Below are 22,042 nucleotides of genomic sequence, written 5' to 3'. Positions count from 1 at the left end.
GCGCGCCAAGATTCGATTCATTAAATCGAGCAAAGGAATCGAAGGTTGTAAATTTCACTAGACTCGGCCTTTTCCCGTTTAATCGATACAACAAACGCTCAGCAGATATCGATTCTCGCCAGTCCTGTATGCGTGTTGACGCCACACACTTAATGGTCATTCCCCCCCCCCCCCCCAACTACAAAAGTCTATTTTCATACGTTTTACAGTGTGTACAGTATGGGAGCTAGCCACATGGCAAATTAAAAGTGTGTAGCCTAGTATATTTTTTCAATTATTTCCCCCCCCCCCCCAGCCACGCATTTGTGCGGGATACAGGGCCTACGCGGAGGGTTTGGAGCGGGGGAGGGGGATGCGTGACGTCAGCAGGCACCCTGCTTAACGCTGCCGCATGCGGGTGACATGACAGAGATGACGTCACCGCTCAATTTCCATGCAAAATATATGCATTATTGTGCCCTCCTACAATTTTTTTTTTACAAAAGTCTTTTTTTATAATTTTGTGTACCGTCTGAAAACTACCCACATGCCCGATTTCAGGTTTGTTGCATGTCGGGAAGTATGCTAAAATTTTGAACAGACACATATTTACAAATTTCCCTTTTATATATATAGACTAGCTTTACTACCCGGCTTCGCCCGGGACTTGGATTCACCATGGCCGGCCGCCTTTGTCTCCCCAGTGGCGATGTTGACACACCACACCACTTACTCGTTTGAGGCTGAGTCTACCTAGGCGGGGCCCAGGACCGGTTGAAATAATCGTCACTGGAGGTGGCCGTGAGTGGGAATCGAACTTGGGTTGCCGGGTTCGTAGCGCAGCATACGAATCGCTACGCAGTCGCTGCCCCCCCGCCCACACACAAGATGAAGACAAAGATCCCCCGTGTAGCCTGTGAGACTGTAGGGGGCAAGTGCTGTTATCGAGCACCTATGAAGGCCAGCACGGCACACGCGAGGGTGGGTGGCAAGCACCACGCCCGGCCGCCTTTGTTTCCCCAGTGGCGATGTTCACACACCACACCAGTTACTCGTTTGAGGCTGAGTCGACCTAGGGGAAGCGCAGGACTGGTTCAAAAAATCGTCACCGGTGGTGGCCGTGAGCAGGAATGAAACTCGGGTCGCCGGGTTTGTAGCGCAGCGCGCTAACCACTACAGTACCGCTCCCCCCACACACACACGCACGTGCGCGTCCATAGGTACACATACACGCGCTTGCTGCAGACACACAACTTTCAGGGTGCATACGGCAGTAAACGACTAAAATAATAAAGCAATGGTGCACGAAGAATGCCTTAGACCTGCAACACATTTGTATTTCACTTTACCCGCGGAGGGTTGGGTAGGGTGACATCAGCATGCACGCTCCGTTACGCTTCCACATACCGGTCACATGACAGATGTGACATCACAGCTCACTTGCCGTGAAAAATATATGCATTATTGCGCCCCCACCCCCCAAAAAAATACAAAAGTCTATTTTTAAAATGTTTGCATGGTGTACAGTCTAGAAAGTACCCACATGGCAAATTTCAAGTTTGTTGAATTTCGGGAAGTGCGCTAAACATTTTAAACAGACACATATTTACAAATTTCCCTTTTATATATATTACAAAAATTATAACCAAGCCCCATGTTGTAAGGTGGTGTTGTGGGGGCCGGCGTCCACCCCACCGCCATCGTTGGGCAGTTGGGGCACGACGTCCATCCCCTCCACTCCCTCCTTCACCGCGTTGATCGGCTCCCGCCAGGCCCCCGCCAGGTCCCCGCCGACCGTGTGATCAGCCCCCCTCTGAGGGACATAGCTAAATTGCTAGCTCACCGCCGCACGGTTATTTCACAAACGCCCGCGTACACCACCACTAATGCTAACACGGCGACGCGAACGCGCGCACCCCTGCAGGCGATTATATTTAACGCACACACCCAACACGCGCACACTCCACAGCTAACGCTGGTGCGGCAGTGCGGACGCACGCGCACCTGCAGGCGATTATAGCCTAACACACGCAATCCCCCACAGTTAACGCTAAAACAGCTGCGCGAACGCGCACGATCCTACGGGCGATTATATGCAAACACACGCACTCCCCCACAGATAACGCTAAAGCAGCTGCGTGAACGCGCGTGCTCCTTCTGGCGATGATATTCTAAAACGCGCCCGCACTACAGCTGATGCTAAAGCGGCTGCGCGAACACGCGCGCACCTGCAGGCAATAATCTCAACGAGCGTTCGTGCTGCGGCTCTGCCCTCACTCTCGACACGCGCTCACCCACACAGCCGCTACACACATAAATCACTCACATCACACCGAGGCTCTGTGCTAACGTTTATTCACGGCGCAAACCCTGCACTGCCCGGAGGGAATATTCTGCAAGAAGAGCCTAGCCTACTGCTATCCAAGTCCCCAAACACTCACATGCCCTATTACGTACCTCGCATTTGTACTCACGGCGTCGCACGGACGCTGTGAGTGTCGGAGGGAGGATGACGAAAAAACCTTGCGTATCACTGCCTCGTAGCAGCACTCGCTGGCATCCACAGATGTCGCGATCGGCTCAAAGAGGCAGGATGGCCGGGGGGGGGGGGGGGATTCTTGGCGACCAAGCTGTTGAAAATCAGATCTCCTGAACCGTTTTTCGCTCCCTTTTTAATCCCCTTGACTCCCCTTGACTTTTAAGCTACATAATCCGGCGATGTCATGCGTGACTCATTGCGGCAGGCCCGGTGAATTTAGGGGCACCACAATTTGATTTGTCCTGGGAGGGTCGGCCAATCTCCTGGCACCGGGAAACCGCGGGACTTCCCACCTAGGGGCCCTTCGGATGAAAACCCATTGTGCCAGGCGATCCCCTGCCGGGACACTACATGTGTGTGTGTGCTGCGTGTGTACGTGTGCTCAGGGTGGCGGGCAGGGGGGAGTCGCGGCGCTTGCGGAGTTGCTCCGCGGCCGTGGCACCACACTGTCTCCAACTCTGGCCTCCCTATGTGGTGTTGCCAAAAAAGTATTTTAGATTAATTTATTTTTAAATGCCATTGTGTCATTGTCCCGCACCTCTGATGAGCACAGTTGGCTATGTACGGTACGAAAGAAGTTCAACGTACACCCACGCATTGACGAATGCATTTCGTTTTGGGGCCTTTTCAACCGTTTGGTGTGACCCTGTCCTTTCAGAATCATAAGAGCGAAGAAGCATCTTTCACCAACCCCGTTGTAAACCAGCGTAGTGATGTATGGTGCCAGGAACCACATGAGCAACACGGCGTACAGAAGCCGTCAGCCCACAGTGGATTGACATGGAATTTACACATATATACAAAAGTCTATAACTTTTCAAGATGTGAAACCAAATTGCCCGAAACCTGACCGATTTCGTTAGCTGAACAGGATCGTCAGAATCAACATATGTATTTACACCCCAAGAGCTATGAAGCTCTTTTTCACAGATGTCTAATTTGTGCTTGCATGAGGAACAACTCTAGTAAACAGGTCTTGTCTATCCTAAACAAATATGCAATTCATATCGTACACGATACAAAACCATATAATATCTACACAAACCCACGGGGTATTTATATGACAGCTTTTGCTGTATGAATACACGGTGATCCATGTATCGAAGCCCCCAATGATTCCTAATGCAGCTGTTCCAATGTACCTGGTGTGTTATTTCCATAATGTGCGTGCGCGTTCGATTGTCCGAGGTTGAAACAATCCAATACCTCTCGGCTTAACCTGAGATGAATAACCTTGCCAAACTTGTTTTCATTCAATCCCTCTTCACAACTGGAATGTCCACTTGTGGGCAGAGCAAAGAGATGTCTTGATCAAGGGACAAAAGAAAAGCGATATCAACGACTTAGGTTGATGCATCATTGAACATGTTGAGCAATTCACAGGCGAGAGAGAGTTTAGAATATTCTCGTCGCTCGTGTAATATGCCCCGCCCCCCCCCCCCCCCCAATTGCGCGAATTCGAAGTTACATGATTAATCATTTAGGGACACTTCACACTTGTGCTACTATGCATTTTACAGTTACACGCTCAAATTTTTTGTTTACATTTTCAAATAAAACAAACTATTTTCCATTATAAAAATTCAGGGAAAATAAGCATTACAGGCACTCCTCCACTTACCAACGAGTGAGTTTCCAGAGGTTTGTTCGTAAGTCGATTTGTTCGTAAGTCCAACTTTACTCCCGTCAATTCCAAACATGTTGTACAGCATATACACTAAACACGGGGAATGGCTTCAAAAGTTGTATAATCTCCTGTAGATGTCGATGCCACTGGTTTTTCATGTTCTGCAGATGTAGATGCCCCCACTGCCATCTATTGTGCGGGGTGTTGAACTTACAACTCTCGGTCCGAACAGGCAACCGGACATAGGGATGGGTTTGTTCGGAACCCGGCCATCAAGTTCACCATTGAAGTGGAGGTAGATAACACACTCCCATTCCTGGATATTTTGCTCAGACGTGGCCTAAATGGTAAAATAACACACAGCGTTTACTGAAAGGAAACGCACACTGATGCCTATCTGAATGCAGATTAACATAACCACCCCACACAGAAATGCTCTCTCATCAAGATCCTTATACATTGGGCTTTGGTTCTTTCGGTAAAGTCACGTAGGTATAAAATCAAATAAATTACGAAGTTTTGGGCGCAACACAAGCGTCCGTCATCAAGTGGGAAAGCCTTTCCCATAAAAAAAAACTCACGACGTTTCGATCGCAACACAAGCGGACGACTGCTTGTGTTGCGATGGAAACGTCGTGAGTTTTTTGTTGTTGTTTTCTATCTACGTGACTTTACCAAAAGAACCAAACAATATGAATTTCTGCTGTGACGAAAGTTTTAAATCGGAGCATTGAATGTCAAACCAAGATCGAACTGCAATAATGCTGAAAACGACGCTGTTATTAACACAATTCAAATACCATACATTGTGAGAGTAACTGACAAACTACAACATGGGACATTTCTTGCCAGTATGAACGTACTGGAAATTAAACAGGTGTTAAGATATTCAAACACCAAACAGAAACTTTCTGTAACGAATCATGTCTGCAGTAAACACATATACTTGTGATGAACATGCAAACAAAACTATGCTCTTACTCTTTGTTTTTTTCGGTGAAGTCACGTCGGTAAAGCAACTTTGGCTGTACCGGTTCCACCTGCAGACGGAAGCTTGTGTTGCCTCCGAAACGTCGTGATTTAATTTAGTTTTTTCATTTATTTTAATTTTTTACCTACGTGAATTTACCGAAAAAACCAAAGAGTATGAATCCTTGCAGTCACGAAAGCTTCAAATCTAGAAAACTATGCTCTGGTAATATATGCATCGTCTTTGACACTGATTGGTCTAAATCAGAGAGGCCTGGTGTCAACCAGTGTTAGAACAGAGAACGCCAAACGGCGAATAGTACAAAGACAAAGCACATATCAGAGCGTTTATAGCTCAGGGTGAGCAGCGATATTTATGTACTGTTCACCGTAAGTGAAGCCAGTAGTCCATTGTTTTAATCTAAAGCAGTTGTAGAGTGTGCTAGATTAAAGAGAGTATCTTTTAGTAATGTGTTCTTCCTTGTGTCCTGAAATGAGAGCAAACTTTGATAAGTTACAAAACTAAATTCCAGTGATACTGGAAACAAGTCCCAAAGATGTAACTGCGTAAGACTAAAATAACACAAAAGAAATACGAAATACTCAAAACACATCTGTCAGCAGTTGCAAAAAATGCTTGCCAACAAAAACATTCAATTTATTTAGATAACGTTAAAGTTTTGTGTAAAACTAATTATTACTGGCCAAGACTAATTCTAGAATCTATTTAAATTTCGAGAAATACAAATAATTTGAACTGCTTTGACGGCTACATGCTTTGTGCTGCCTAGTAGCGCATTATTTAAGTAATACACCTTACAACTGCATTCCGTGTGTAATAACAGCCATAGAGGGTTCACGTGGGGATTGGCTTGCCGGTCCTGCTTTGTAGCCAATAAGGGTTGAGATAGGGAGCATGGCCCCGGCTTGCTCACGGCATGTCATCTGGAGTGATTGGCCTAGCCATTCGGGGCCCCAGCTAATGGGGAGCCGGATGAGAGGCGTGGTCCCCTGATTGACAGGGAACCATCGAGAATGGTCAAGGCTATCCATGGAGGATTGGCTGGGAGGACCACGTGACGAAGGTATTAAGAGAAAGTGAGGGAGAACGATCGAGAGCAGACTGGAAAACGATAAGAGCAGGGTCACATGCGGACGGGGGCTCTGGGTGCCACGTGTGCGGTGGGGACTGTGTAAAGTCTGTCCTCTTTCCGTTGTCTGCCAGCAACGGAGAGTGAGTGAGTAAAGTGTATTGTGGAAGTGGAAATAAAAAGCACCGATTCCGAAGCCGTCTCAAGAAGGATTATTACACTGGTGTCAGAAGTGCTTCTGCGACTGTTTGGACGATCGTCAAGATGTCTAAACACCCCAGAAAAAAGAATCTGCCCGTGCCTCTATCGGAGGAAGAGGTCGAGACGGATGAAGATGAGCTGTTGGGAGCTACAGCCCTTATGCCGCCTGCTCATGACACTCTCCTCGACGCCTCTCAGCGTCGACCGGGGGAAGATGCGACTACCGCAGGAACAAAAGACGAATGGCGGCTGATGGCGGAGCAGATTGAGTCGTTACGCGCCATTCTGCTAAGCCTGGTGACCGCGGTGGCGTCCTCACCAGCCGTGGGTCGCCAGATCGCCGATCAGCTGGACGCCGCGGGAAGAGGTCTTGAAAAGGAATCGGAGTCCGCCATTGCTCCTGCCACGCGGGAGGACGCCGTCGTCTTGGGTGGGGCGGCTGCGCCGGAGTCGTCAGCCGCCATTTTGGGCGCGCCTACCACCACGCGGCCGCCGGACGCCATTTTGCCTGCAGCGGGTGGAGAGCGGGAACGGCAGTCGGAGGCACCCGCGGTGCGCGCGTGCCACCGCGGACATCGCCTTCCACAAATTAAAGAATTTATCGCCGGGGGTGATTGGAGTGCTTTTACGTGGCGCTTCGAGTCAGCTTTTAGATCTGTGAACTGGACGGAGGAAGAAGCGCTGGGAGCACTACCTACACTGCTCGATGATGTGTCTCTGGGAGTCTTCCGCTCCATCCCAGCATCCAAGAAGAAGACACTGCGGGATGCGTTCACAGAGATGGCGGAATTTTATGACCCACCGACATCAGCCACCAAAAAATTTGTCGCGTCGCCGAGCACCGTAAGAATTGCCGTTGGCTTATCGGGGGGCGTTGATGGCGCTGGCCATGGCTGCCTACCCCGACGCGACGGCCGATCATTTGGATCCACTCATCCTTTCCCGTATGCTGGAGTTGTCTCAGGAGCTCAACATCTCTCTACCAGTGTGCGGCCACGAACCGCTTTCATCGCGATGGGTGGCGCTGCCTGGACGCTAAGTTTAATATCAAGCGTTGGGACCAGATGGCGGCGTGGACGGGGAAACCCGATATCAACGGGCCGCCTCTGGGATGGTCTCCGCGACTGGTGGTCCACTGCTCCGACGACTCGGGCGACGACGACGACATGCTGGCTGCTGCTGTTCCGCATAGGAATCCGGGACGGCGGCTGCGCAACCAGCGTGGCGACTACACGAACCGGCCGCGTGCAAGGGCCGGGTCGTCCGACCGCCGGCCGACGTCGGCCGCGTGTTTCAAGTGCGGCAGACTTCGCCCGTGACTGCCGCTGCCGACCTCTGCTGTCGCCTCTTCCGCCGAGGGGACCTCCATCTCCTCCACCTGCTGCGGAACTGCAACAACCTCGGGCGAGTCGGCACAAATCGGACACCCGGCAGGTCTTGTCACATCACTCATCCACTCGCACTCATTCTTACACTCCTAAGGATAATTTTTCTTCTCCTGCTCCATTGATACGCTCTGCTACACAATAGAAGAAATTGGCTCGCAAGGTTGTGGCTGCGGCGTCGGGCTCGTCAACGGTATGGGGTACCATCGACGGCGTAGACGTCCGTATCTTGGTAGACACGGGCGTGTCTGCTACCATCATTTCTGATGTATTTTTCATCTGTTGTCCATTCCTACGTCGCGGATACGCAGGGTTAATGATGCGTGTGTTGCCGCAAATGGGGGAAGCATGGGTATCTGTGGTCAGGTAGATGTGAGCGTTGCTATCGGAAATATGACCGCCGTAGGACCTGTGTTAATTTCTCGCTCGCTAGCTGTTCCATGCTTGTTGGGCACTGATTTCCTGCGCCGGATGCCGGTGAGAATACGGGTCGACCAGGACTGTTTGGAAATGCCGGGGGGTCGTAGGATGGCGTTTCTGCCTTCCCTGCTGGCCAATGCGCCTACAGGTAAAGCAGTTACTGCCGTCGTTGCTGCTACGGTAGAGGTTCCGTCAGGAGCGCAAATGCTCATCCCGCTACGTTACCGAAAACCACTTCAAATGGGAAGGGATGCGAAGGGCGTGCTATTATCCCCAGCGAATTCGGTATCTAAATCTTTTTCTTTGGCGGCGGCACAAACGATCGTGCGACCTTTTCAGGCACCTTTCATACAGGTTTTGAATGGGGGACCTGACCGCGTTGTAGTTCCGGAGGGATCGGTGCTGGCTCACGCCACTACTGATTTCGCCTCTTGTGACAAAACGCCGCGCGCTCGGATGCCCGCGGGTGGGCCTCCGCACGATCGTTCACATGAACGCTGGATCGCAGATTTATACGGAGAGAATTCTTCCTTGTCAAATGAACATAGGAACGCCCTGCGTTCACTATTGCTACGGTACGCTGATGTTTTCAGCAGAAATGATTTGGACCTCGGCCGCACGTCGCTTTTGTCGCACCATATTGACACCGGTGCGGCGCCTCCCGTCTGTATGCACCCTCACCGCATGAGCCCGGCGGAAATGGAACACGTGCGCGGGGCAGTAGATGAATTGCTGGCGGCGGATATTATTTCGCCATCCAACAGCCCTTGGGGCGCGCCCATCGTTCTGGTTAAGAAGAAAGATGGTGGTACGAGATTTTGCGTTGATTTCTGCCGGTTGAACAAAATTTCGGTAGCGGATGCATACCCCTTACCGAGGATGGATGACTCATTGGATGCTTTATTGGGTGCTAAATTCTTTTCCACCCTTGACCTGTCCTCGGGCTTCTGGCAGCTTCCCCTCGATGATGAGTCTAAAGCCAAAACGGCATTCCGCACGCCGCAAGGTCTCTTTGAATTTAATCGGTTGCCTATGGGCCTGAACGTGGCTCCGGCGACGTTTCAGCGGCTCATGGAATTGGTGTTGGCGGGACTACAGTGGGAAACGTGCCTCATATATCTAGACGATATAATTGTCTTTAGCCGCACGTTCGAGGAACACCTCCAGCGCCTGGAGACAGTTTTTCAAAGAATGCGCGCGGCTGACATTAAGTTTAAACCTAAGAAATGCCACCTTCTGCAACACTCCGTCCGTTACTTGGGTCATATTGTCAGTTCAGACGGTGTATCCACTGACCCTCTGAAAACGAAATGTGTACGTGAGTGGCCCACACCCACTTCGGTGGGTGATGTTCGGCGGTTTATTGGATTCGCTTCCTATTATCGCCGCTTCGTTAAGAACTTTGCGACGTTGGCAAAACCATTACACGTTCTCACTGGCAAAAATCAAAGGTTTAAATGGGGAGCGGAGGAAGAAAGTTCCTTTAGGGCACTTCGGGACCACCTCGCCACGGCGCCTACGCTAGATTACCCTGACTTCTCACAGCCGTTCATCCTTGATACGGATGCTAGTGATATCGGCATTGGGGCCGTTTTGTCGCAACGCAAGGACGGGGTGGAGCGAGTGATGGCGTACGGCAGCAGGGTTCTATCCCCTGTGGAAACGAGATATTGCGTGACAAGGCGGGAACTTTTGGCAATTGTCCATTTTTTTCGGTTGTACCGGCCGTACCTGTATGGACAGAAATTCCTGGTCCGCACTGATCATGCGGCTTTGCAATATTCCCTCAAATTGGATCAGCCGTCAGGCCAATTGGCCCGGTGGTTGGAATCGTTACAGGAATTTTCCTTCGATATAACATACCGAAAGGGGGCCCGTCACGCGAACGCTGATGCGCTCTCAAGGCTGCCGCCCGTTCCTCCGTGCACTTGCCTGACGGGCACGCACCGCTGCGCGGCACCGCCCACGTCGCCCTGCCCGGTTATGGGGGCGATAGCGAATGAGGACGACGCAGGGGCGAAAGAGAAGGAGGAGGACCAGCAGGTGTCGGTGGACACCGATGATACCTTACGGCTGCCGCACGCGGTCTGGTTGCACGAGCAGGAGGCCGATGCCTCGCTGTCTCCGCTACGTAAATTGGTAGGGAAACAGAAATCTCAATTGGCGGGCTGGAAGTGGCAGATGTTCCGGGGTAAGTCGGGATTGTTAATGTGTACCGACGGGTTGTCTGACCGACCACGCTTGGTGGTGCCTACTTCGCTTCGCTACGACCTGCTCCGTGCTCTGCACGCTGATAAATTGATGCACCTCGGCGTCCAAAAGACTGTGGCCGCGATGCAAAAGGATTTTTTCTGGGCCGGTATGACGGCAGACATCATTGACTTTGTCCACTCGTGCCATGATTGTGCGAAGAGGAAGCCGCCTCGGAACCACTATGTACCACCGTTGCGTTCCATTGAAGTGTCCTGTATCAACGAATTAGTTGCTCTCGACATTCTGGGGCCGTTTCCCCCGTCGGCTAGGGGCAATAAATACCTTCTGGTCGGGGTGGAATATTTTTCTCGATGGCCGATGGCCTGGCCTCTGCCCGACCAAACGGCTGCGTCCATCACCGACGCTTTCTTGAACGGGTATGTCATGGACAAGGGGGCACCTGAGAGGCTGCTCGCAGATCAAGGGCGGAATTTCTCTTCTAAATTGCTTAGGGAAGTTTGTGACGCGCTAGGTACAAAGAAAGATCGCACCTCCCCATACCATCCACAAACAGATGATATGGTGGAACGATTCAACCATACCCTCTCGGCTATGCTTTGTCACACGGTCAGTGAAAAGCAAACCGATTGGGACCTGCACATACCAGGCGTCTTAGCAGCATATCGCATGGTTCCGCACACGTCCACGGGATACTCACCATTTTTTTTGATGTATGGCCGTGAAAATGTTCCACCCATCGATGTGCAACTGGGTACGCCGAGTAGACGACCGTCCCGCTCCTTGCTTGACCACGTGCGTGACTCGCTTGAACGAGTAACGGAGGCGCGAGAGGCTGCCCGGTGTGCAACGGCCCGTGCTCAGGCAAGGAACGAACGGTATGCGCGTCGATCGCATACTCGCATGCCTTGGTCAGTGGGAGACCTGGCGTGGCTCCACTGCCCCCACGTACCGGCGGGCACATCCCCCAAACTACACAGGCCATGGCGGGGGCCTGTGACGCTGGTAGATTTTCGGAACTCGCAAAGTATCCGCGTTCAGTGCGGAAAACGTCGGTGGTATGTTCATTCCTCGCGACTTAAACCCTATGTTGACGCGCGTGTCGGTCCTTCATCCCCACTAGCTGACCTGCCGGGTTCTGCCGGGCCGACTACGCCGCTTGACACGCCCGTTGATCCCAGGGGGGACTGTGTTGTGCCTCCTGCAGATGAACAGGTTCTGAGGGCTGAGGAAGCCCCCGCTGCCACCCCTCCAACGGGGCCCGCCCTGGACGTGACCAAGCACCAACAACCTACTTCTTCTTCGAGCCTACCACCTCCTGTCCATCCGGAAGCAAAGCGACCATGCGCTGGGAGCGGAGAGGGTCCTGCGTTGCGTACGCAGTCGAAATCTCTTCCGTTTCGTTAATGTTTGATCGTGTCGCTAATTTCCCTGTCGTTACTGCGCTGCAGGGGCGCCCTAATGTATGTCGTCATTTTTCATGGATGACTGTTTAAAATGTTGTTAGGCGCGGGGACGCCGGTTCACCCTCAAATTGTTAAACGCACCTTGGTGCCCTAATAAGATGTTTCGAAATTGGTTCATCACCCTTTTCCCAGCCGAGACGGCTAAATTTTTTCACCGGGGGGGGGGGGGGGGTGATGTAATAACAGCCATAGAGGGTTCACGTGGGGATTGGCTTGCCGGTCCTGCTTTGTAGCCAATAAGGGTTGAGATAGGGAGCATGGCCCCGGCGTGCTCACGGCATGTCATCAGGAGTGATTGGCCTAGCCATTCGGGGCCCCAGCTAATGGGGAGCCGGATGAGAGGCGTGGTCCCGTGATTGACAGGGAACCATCGAGAATGGTCAAGGCTGTCCATGGAGGATTGGCTGGGAGGACCACGTGACGAAGGAATTAAGAGAGAGTGAGGGAGCACGATCGAGAGCAGACTGGGAAACGATAAGAGCAGGGTCACGCGAGGACGGGGGCTCTGGGTGCCACGTGCGCGGTGGGGACTTAGTGTAAAGTCTGTCCTCTCTCCGTTGTCTGCCAGCAACGGAGAGTGAGTGAGTAAAGTGTTTTGTGGAAGTGGAAATAAAAAGGACTGATTCCGAAGCCGTCTCAAGAAGGATTATTACACTTGTAAAAGCAACACATGTTAATCAACTGTTATTAACAATCTATTCTTATATATTTACAATACGCCCCCTGACTCCTCTGATGTCCGCACCTGATTAGCTCACAGTAATGACGTTATCGTGCTCTATTTAAGGCAGGTGAATAAGTTTCACTATTCTGGCAAATTGCCCAATGGTGCTTGATGTGAAACGTCGTACTTAAATCGTAATTGTTGTGGATTTACTCTCCCACACCGGTGGGCTGATGTAGTAACTAACTGGCGCGTTGTTTACGTGACATTCCTTACTGGCTGTGTCGGGTGGTGGAGGGTTATGACACATTTATACTTACGCGATCTAACCCAAAAAAAACTTTATTATTATGTAGTAATCTGTTTAGTGTTAACAAATATTTATTGTTGTTAAACTCCTTATTCAGTTCCTTTTTGTAATGTTAATTGCACTACTATTATTAAGTATTAGATTCATACATATTGTGTAAATCCAGGGATAAAACAATGAAAATGCATGATGCTTAATTTTTGTTCAGTAACGCAACCACTCGTATCAAATGCACAATTTCTCAAGGAAAGTGAACTTCGTGCAGCACCATTTCACCTTGCGCACTGGTTTTCAGGCATGCATGTCGCGCGTTATGCGACGGACGCCTGTACGTATTAAGTTGTACTGAGAACGATGGGAGACATCTGGAGGTTTAACACATAGGCTTCCGCGACGAGTGTTGTTCATAATAACGTGTTTTTTGCCTTAGATTGTGTAAATGTAAATGTGTCGTAAATTTCAGCTCCACCCGACACAGAACATTAATAAAGCGTATCACTTGAACAAAACATGCCAATTGGTGACGACTTCAGCACACCGGTTGTAATCACCAGTGAAACTTTGTACTCAAATTGTAAATGTTGCTGGTTTGCTCTTTAATATACAACCGGTGTAACAACTAACTAACTGTCCTCAGGCCCAAACATTGAAATTCTTCTCCTTTGAGAAAAGACATCGTGTCTCAAGATGGCTGCTTGAGTCTTCTCTCTCCTTGTGACTCGTTATGCAATATGGCTTATACCATTTTAGCGGCCATTCATTAGGAGTAGTTTTATGGGTTAACTCTTTTCCTAGTTCTACACTTATAAGCACAGTATTTACAATAACTCTTATAGTAAATCACCTTTCTCCACAGTGTCATTTCATAGCAATCATAACATTATATTCATGTTGTTGTTTTTTCAGAACCCTGTCAAATCTGAAGGGCAAACAATAATCGCTCTTGCCACTACGCCATAGAGGGTAAAAGGAAGTGGAAACTGTTGGTGCCATTTATTATCATCATCACCTTCTTCATCATGGGTTTCACAACCCGTTTCCAGGTCAGCGTCCACAACACAGATATATACATGAACATGAATGCAACACAAGACGAAACACATAGTATGGAAGTTTTACGGATACCAGAGGGTATGCGACCAATAACCTGTCCATTGCATTCCTAGTCATGATACACAGTCCATCAATGTGGCACTGAACTTGAGTCACCACTTGGCCTGCATTCAAAATTTACCATTGAGACTTGGCAATGTCACCCTGGGATTAAACGTGTCATTAGAAGACCTGTGTTGAAAACGGTTGGAGCAGTTGGGGATCATTTATGAAACCATTTACACATTTCAATCTACAATTGTATGTCTAAGTTACTGGAGTATCTGGCTATGTCCATTACGGCTCTCAAAGCGCAATGGCTGATTTTTTTTCGAGACACTTTGCCAATCTGTATTCGGTGTAGGTGTAACGGGTTCCGGAGACACTTGTAGAGGTAACTTCTTTATTACAATACAACACTCCAACAGTCCTGATACTCTGTTACAGCCTAGGTACACAGCCTAGGTACACAGCCTAGATACTCTACTCTGGCTACGCTCTGGAACTCGCCCTCACAAGGTCGTAGAGTCGGGAGCTCCAGAGTCCCACCACTGGCTCTTACATCGTCCCAGGGTCCTCCGATGGCTGGTCTTGGGTCTTGGGTCTTGAGCTACGACTGGCCCTGATCGTCCAGGGAGCTCCCTTTTAATGCCTAGTCCAACGAGGGGTGGGGCCGTGTGCGCCACCAGACATCCCACAGAGCACACACAGCCCCCCCCCCCCCCCGTTGGCGGCGCCAAAAGGCTTAAGCGCCTGGGAACCCAACGCCTGGCGCCCAGAGGCTTAAGCGTCTGGACCCCCTGGGAACCCAGCGCCTGGCGCCCAGAGGCTTAAGCGTCTGGACCCGCCCGGGAACCCAGAGCCCCCAGCAGCCCCTCCCTTCTTATGTCACTACATAGGCACTGTAGTTTAACAGTAGTCGTTATGGTTGGTATTAGCCCTCCTGGTCAGTGGTCACTGTGCCTCAGCCTAGGCTCTTGTCCATTTCGCTCTGATCGGTGGCTTTTGACAGGTTGATTATGGCATGATGCGCAGTCGTTTGAAGACTTGTATAAGCTGTGACGACGTGGCATTGTCTCGATTCGAGTCATACTTGACAGGCAGAGCACACAATGTGTGTAATCGAGGTCAATATTTAGAGGCTGATCTTGTATCAAATAAAGTTCTACAGGATTATGTTAAACTAAGCTTTTTATTTTACCAGGTAAGTCCCTCTAAACTATAGCTCTTTTTCAGAAACGACCAGGCGACAAATGATAGCTGAAGGAAATGGCTTATCACATGGCAAATACTTTAAACGCTGTTGATTCTAAATTTGTAATAGAAAAACCGGAGGACCGTGATAAAAGATAATCCACGCGACCATGGGGTGAGAGAGACACGCATACTCTAAATCTACTGCAGGATCAGGGTCAGAATCATTTATAGTAGCAGCCATTTTCGTAGTGTAGTGCTAATACTTACGCAATCCAGGGGTAGAAATACCTACGGGATCTCAGGTAACACTTGAGATAACGTCATGAAGGAAAGGAAAGAGAATGATGTGCATGAAAGAGAGGGAACGCCCAGGGAGAAAGTGGTGACGTCACCGGATGAGGCGGGGTAATTGGAGTGCTTCCTGGTGGGATTCGGAGTGGAGTGGTTGCACGCAGCGCGAGCTTGTGTGGAAAATAAAGAAGAGTGTGTCATCTCAATCTTCGTCTGGTGAACCCATTACAGTAGCAGCCAAATACTCTAAATGCACGTTTGTAAATGTGGAGGGAAAAACCGGAGGACCTGGAGAAAAATCCATGTGACCACTGGGAGAACATGCAAACTACAAATATACATTTCGATGTAAAGCTTTCGTGACTGCAGGGAGTCATCTTCTTGGTTCTTTCGGTAAAGTCACGTAGAAGGGAAGTAATAAAATAATAAAAATAAAACATAATAAAATAATTCTCACGACGTTTCGGCCACAACGCAAGCAGCCGTCCTCAGGTGAAGAACATGTCTGTCGATAAGACATTCAGACTCTGTCTTATCGACAGACATGTTCTTCACCTGAGGACGGCTGCCTGCCTTTTGGCCGAAACGTCGTGAGAATTATTTTATTATGTTTTCTTTTTATTATTTTATTACAAATATACAGGCATTACAGTTGGGATCGAACCCACGACCTCCACCACTGTGGTACTAATGAGACCACAAATCCTAATCAATTACATGAGATGAAAAGTCAGATTTCTTTTACATTGAAATCAAAACGCCTTACTATTCCTACAGCAACATTACGCAGCTGTATTGGTAGGGAGGGCGCTCCTATTAGTGGCTCCTTAGCAGCATGATTAGATGACCTCCAACTTCCTTCAGCATAGCGCAAGCAAGACAGAGTTGTTTCTTGTTGGCACAAAACAAAGCAACGAGCCAACTTGGACACTTGTACGCATAATTTGATTCCTGAAAGGTAATACCTTCGTCTTAAGTAATGATTACGAGAGTCGCCCTAGATTGGAGAAGCATTTTCTGTTGTGACCAGAATGCTTTACCAGCTTAGATATATTGCCCACATATGCCCATTTTTTTTAAATCAAAGGAATGCAGACATCTCATGTCATGCTCTCATGTCCAATGTTAAGAAGTTCACACTAATCTTCTGGTGAATAAATCGCGTGTTAACCAGGGATACCGCTTGGTTCAAACCACAATATCTGAAACAAGAGGCAATTCTTCCACCACTCAGCCGTACCACCACCAGTTGCTAAAAAATGTTTATAAACTTCTGTGTAATGACGATGATAAACTTATGGAGTCTTGTTCACCACGTGCCAGGTTGGACATCTTGGCTTCCTGCACTTGCCCCAGGTGACCCAGCTCAGCCCAGAGCTTCACCCCAAAAGTCCCATGTGTGCTCCTGACACGTACCGAGAATCCATGCCAGACGTGCAATTCCACAGGGTTGGCTCCACAAAGATTCTCGCATTCTCGGCGTACCTGGATGTCCGCGAAGACAGCCATGACCTGATCCGCGTCTTCGCCCTGGCCCCGACAAGAACGCTGAACGAGCACGTGGCAGTTGCCTGCAGGATGGTCTACTGGCAAGAGGAGCTTTCGCCGTGGTGCGCCAATGTTAGTGCGGAGGCCACCATGCTGAGCAACCACTACTTCTTCGAGTACGCGGTCTTCAACTTCCTGTGCCGCATTCCCAAAGGAGCAACTCCTCCGAGTCATGTTGCTCTAGTCGTCAAGGGGCAAGACGATGACACCTCTACCTCCACCTCATCGGTACTGATGCCCGTGCAGAACCGTCAGCCCGCTCTGCCTGAGCAGCACTTCGGCGTCTGCCTTCCCACCTTCTTCAACAGCTTTAACAACGTGCTGCTGTTTGTGCAGAGCATGGAGTGTTACCGGCTGCTGGGAGCCGGCTTCGTCACCGTCTACAACTCGAGTGTGAGCCCACAGATGGATGCAGTGCTGCGCCATTACATGCGCTCAGGCTTCGTGGACGTGCTGCAGTGGCCCATCACTGACTTCCTAAAACCGTCCACTGGCTGGAACATCAATGTCGACCCGGGCGATTTGCACTACTACGGGCAGATTGCTACCATGAACGACTGCATGTACAGGAACATGTATCGGGCGCGGTACTTGACTATGCATGACGTGGATGAGATTGTAGTTCCCAGGAAGTGGTACAACTGGACCCAGATGATGGAGGAATTGGACGAGCCCAAAATATCCGCATACTACTTCCGCATGCACAACTTCCCCGCGGTGGAGACGGCTTTGTGGACCTCGCGCTCTGGCTACCGAGCCCAAGGCACCAACATCCTAGATCACGTGGTAAAGGTGACCTACCCCCCCAGTGAGTTGGCCAGCAAGACGATCGTGCAGCCAAGGGGTGTCCAGTTTCAAGATGTCCACCAGGTCCTAGCTCTCAGGCCAGGCTATGGAATCAAGAGAGTGCCGGATAACGAGGCTGTGGTGCAGCACTACAAGTCGTGGAAGAAGATATGGAACTACCCCAGTAGCTCCGAGCTGATACAAGATACGAACCTGCTCAAGTACTCTGAGGTAATTGAGAAGAGGGTGAAGCGGGTGCTGGACAACCTGGGGAAACTTTGAACAAAGTGCATGATGGAATGAGTGAGGTCACTGGGGAATTCAGGGAAAATGTCAATGCCGGGTTTTAAGGAATATGTGCATATGCAAGTGAAACAACAAATAAAGGCAAAATATACATTTATTTATCAGGTAAAGTCCACTGAGTTATATAGATCTTTGTCAGAAGGAACCTGGCTATCACAAATAAAAGCTCAGCGAAGCGGCTTATTCTGTGGAGATTTAAAGCAACCAAACACTCAAAATGCATGTTTCTAAAACTTGGTGGACTTGGTGAGAAATCCACACGATCACAGGGAGCACATGCAAACCTCAAATATACAGCAGGCATCAGGGTCGGGATCGAACCCACAAAACCCTGCATACCAGGTGAGGTCGTCAACATCGTGCCACCTAGGCACTAATATGAAAGTACAGGTACTCCTCTACTTACAAACGAGTTAGGTTCCAGAGGTTTGTTCGTAAGTCGATTTGTTTGTAAGTCCAATTTTACTCCTGTTAATTCCAAACATGTTATACGACATGTACACTAAACACGTGGAATGGCTTTTAAATTTGTATAATATAATCTCTTGTAGATGTAGATGCCACTGGTTTTTCATGTTCTGCAGATGTAGATGCCACCACCATCTATTGTACGGCGGTTGAACTTACGACTCTAAAATTTCATATGCAGAATGTATGAGTGGTGATGCCTGAAGGGGCGTTTTTGCCCAAATATAGTCTGTGAATCAAGAATAATTTGATCGATTCTCCTTAGTCGATCCACCAGCCAGCTCAAAGTCGATCGGGCAGCCTTCATGAAAAAAATGTGTTTCATTGTTAAACTAGTTTATCATTCTACTTTGGGTCTTTCGCCAGGCAAAGGTTTTCAATGAATATAGTAATTCACCTGATGTGATTTTTTACAATGTGGATCTACATACTTAGAGATTAAGATATTTATTTACAGGTGACCCCTGAATTATGTCCGTTCTACTTGCGACCCCCTGCTTTTACGGCATTTCTTATCGTAATAAAGACTCCCAAGGTAACCGCCTAACGACTGCTACCAACGCTGCTTTGCTATACTGACGTATGTGTATGTATAGTATAGCCCAACAGTCTGCAGCTGCTCCAAGAGTGACACAGCATCTCTTTATCAACGCTCTTCACTTTTGTAAATTCTCTTCAAATTTAGAAAATGTTTCGCCTTTTGCTACATCTGAGAATAGGAGATGTGATGCACATGCAGAAAAGTACTTATAGATTTTCAAATATGTTTGTTTTTCTTAGTAAATGTTTGTAAATGTTATGTTAAGTTACAATAAATGTTTGTTAGGGTTATTTTATTTTATTTCCGTGGTTAATTTTGGTATATAATGGGTTTCCAGGAACGGAACCCCAATTTATAACATTGCACCTATGGGAAATAACGGCTCGACTTGCGACCGTTTTCCAGGAATCAATTAGATCATAGGTGCTGGGATCGCCTGTATATACATAGATTACATTCTACGGTTCACAGAGCATACAAAACAACGGTATTTTGACGTTTTTTTTAAATAAAATATCTGGTCGATCAGACTGCTATATTAAGTCGCAGTGTAAAAAAAAGTCCGTTTTATGCTGATGAATCAATCTTATGCTCATGTATGATTTTATCATAGCTACGATTCAGTGTATTACAATATGCTTATTCATATTTAACTTGATTCTGTGAGTGTCAGATCTTCTATTAAAGTTAATTCAGTGATTACATACCAGACCATTGCATTCCGATTTCCAACTTCATGTTTAACTTGATTCTGTTATAATTTGTACTAGCGGTAGGTACCCGGCGTTGCCCGGGCGAAAAAGGCAGATACACACGTGGACTTACACAAAGACATCGACCCACACACATATAAACACATCGACTTAGACGCACACACACACATATGGACTCACACAGACAGACATTGACTTTCACACACAGATATACTCACACACACATCGACACACACACACACGGACTGTCACACATCGACCGACACACATAGACTCACACACAAACACACATCGACTCACATACGCACATAGAGCCGCACACACATGGACTGACACACGCAGACATGTACGTACAGACACACAACAACCGGCATTCGGCACTAAGTGTCCTTGACGTCACCATGACGCTTGTGCCAGGCTATGTGTACCTTGAGGCCACGTGAAGTGTCGAACGCCCGCTGGACGGTCACGGGGCAGACGCAGGTGGCACGGGTTGACTGACTGATGCACCACCTGTGCAACCTACTATGGAAATTTGCTGTGCTTTAGCCACCCGGCGCTCCGCTTGTTGTTCTGAGCGTCGCTCCTCCACCCTCCGTTGATGTAGGAGAGCGACTGTCTCCAAATGGCCAGTAGCGTCCTTCATGAGCCTCCTCCATTGAGGCCGATTTTGACACCGCTGGTACCAGTCATCGGCAAGTCCACTCAGCTCCACATCTTCCTGTACTACATCACTCCATCTCTTCTCTAGCCCGTGCCGCACCCGTTTAGCCCACTCGATCCGGCAGAACAAAAGCTGTTTAGGCATGCGGTGGCTGACCATGTGGGCTACATGGCGCAGCCAACGCAGCCTTGGCTGCCGTAGGAGGTCACAATTGTGGCTTTGTCCAGATCTTTGAAAGATTTGTGAGCTCCTAACACAATCTAGCCTGGTTAAACCCAGGATGGATCGTTGGCAAGCCAGCCTAAATGTTTCTAACCGGCGAAGATGTTCCATTAGGGGGGTCCACGTTTTGCAAGCGTAGAGAAGGAGGGAATTACCATGGCCGAGAAGACCTGGAACTTCATGCGGAGCGAGAGACCAGGTATCTGCCACACAGCGCTATGCAGCCGATGAAAAGATAATGGTGCTCGACTGATTCGGAGTGAGACCTCATGAACACACTGGGCAGGTATGGGAAACTAATCTCTCCACAATTGGCCCATCACCAATTGTGAGTTCTGGGGGTGGATTGTCCGATGGTACAAAATACCCAGGCAGGTGCTTAGTTTTGGTGGGGCTGATGGTAAGGCCCCACCTCATAGTGGCAAGCTCCAGGTTCAGCAGCAGTGCCTCCAACTCCTCTGAGTGAGCAGCAATCACCAGAGCATTTGCCATACATAACATGTTTGAGCAATAGAGAGCCATCCCTTGACCGCACCCCGGCATCGATCAGCCTCCCATTGTATCTGTACCATATGGTAATTCCTACGATACAGCCATTGAAGGCTTCATGAACTACGTGGTCAAAATAGATGTAAAATAATGTGGGAGCCAGAGGACATCCCTGTGGCACCCCAAGATCTACAGGGGATGGCTGTGACTCCCGGGCACGTAATTTACCCGGGCCCGCTGACCATCATGAAGGTCCTTAAGGCTCGTGAGCAAAGGATGAGGTACTCCGAAAGCATGAAGAACAACCCAGAGGCCAGGCCTGCTGATGGTATCATAGGCCTTGAGCAGGTCAATAAAAGCACACACATGGACTCACACACACAGACATCCACTTTAGATACACACACATGGAGTTATACACATACAGCGACGTACACACATACAGCGACTCGCACACACACATCGACTCGCACACAGGCTTAACGAACTACGTGGTCCAAATATATGTAAAAGAATGCGGGAGCCAGAGGACATCCCTGTAGCACCCAAGGTGTAGAGAGAATGGCTCTGACTCACGGCCACGTATAGTTTGACGCGGGCCGCTCATCATCATGAAGGTCCTTGAGCAGAGGGTCAGGGACTCTGAAAGCATGAAGAGCAACCCAGAGCCCAGGCCTACTGATGGTATCATAGGCCTTGACCAGGTCAAATAAGCAATACATTCACTCACAGGCACACATGGACCTACAGACATGCAAAGAAATTGACTTACACTGATTAATATGGAGCCATGCACACACAGAGACTAACACACACGCACATGGACTGACACACACACAAAGAATAAAGATCCCCCGTATAGC

General features: G+C 49.1%; 1 protein-coding gene across 1 annotated transcript in view; it reads left to right on the top strand.

Annotated features, from left to right (window-relative positions):
• LOC144737977 (beta-1,4-galactosyltransferase galt-1-like) overlaps positions 1-19,802 on the top strand; it is a 37,559-nt gene extending 17,757 nt beyond the window's left edge. Inside the window, exons 2-3 of the mRNA XM_078620893.1 lie at positions 13,769-13,905; positions 16,766-19,802. Coding sequence (XP_078477019.1) covers positions 13,882-13,905; positions 16,766-18,058 — 1,317 coding nt within the window. The 5' untranslated portion in view covers positions 13,769-13,881 and the 3' untranslated portion in view covers positions 18,059-19,802. The remainder of the gene's footprint in view (positions 1-13,768; positions 13,906-16,765) is intronic.
• The last annotated feature ends 2,240 nt before the right edge of the window (positions 19,803-22,042 follow it).

Source organism: Lampetra planeri, chromosome 76 (assembly GCF_965212315.1).
Source record: "Lampetra planeri chromosome 76, kcLamPlan1.2.h2, whole genome shotgun sequence".
Classification (NCBI taxonomy): domain Eukaryota; kingdom Metazoa; phylum Chordata; class Hyperoartia; order Petromyzontiformes; family Petromyzontidae; genus Lampetra; species Lampetra planeri.
The sequence above is the reverse complement of the archived record's forward strand: the minus strand, read 5'-3'. Positions and strand labels throughout refer to the sequence as shown.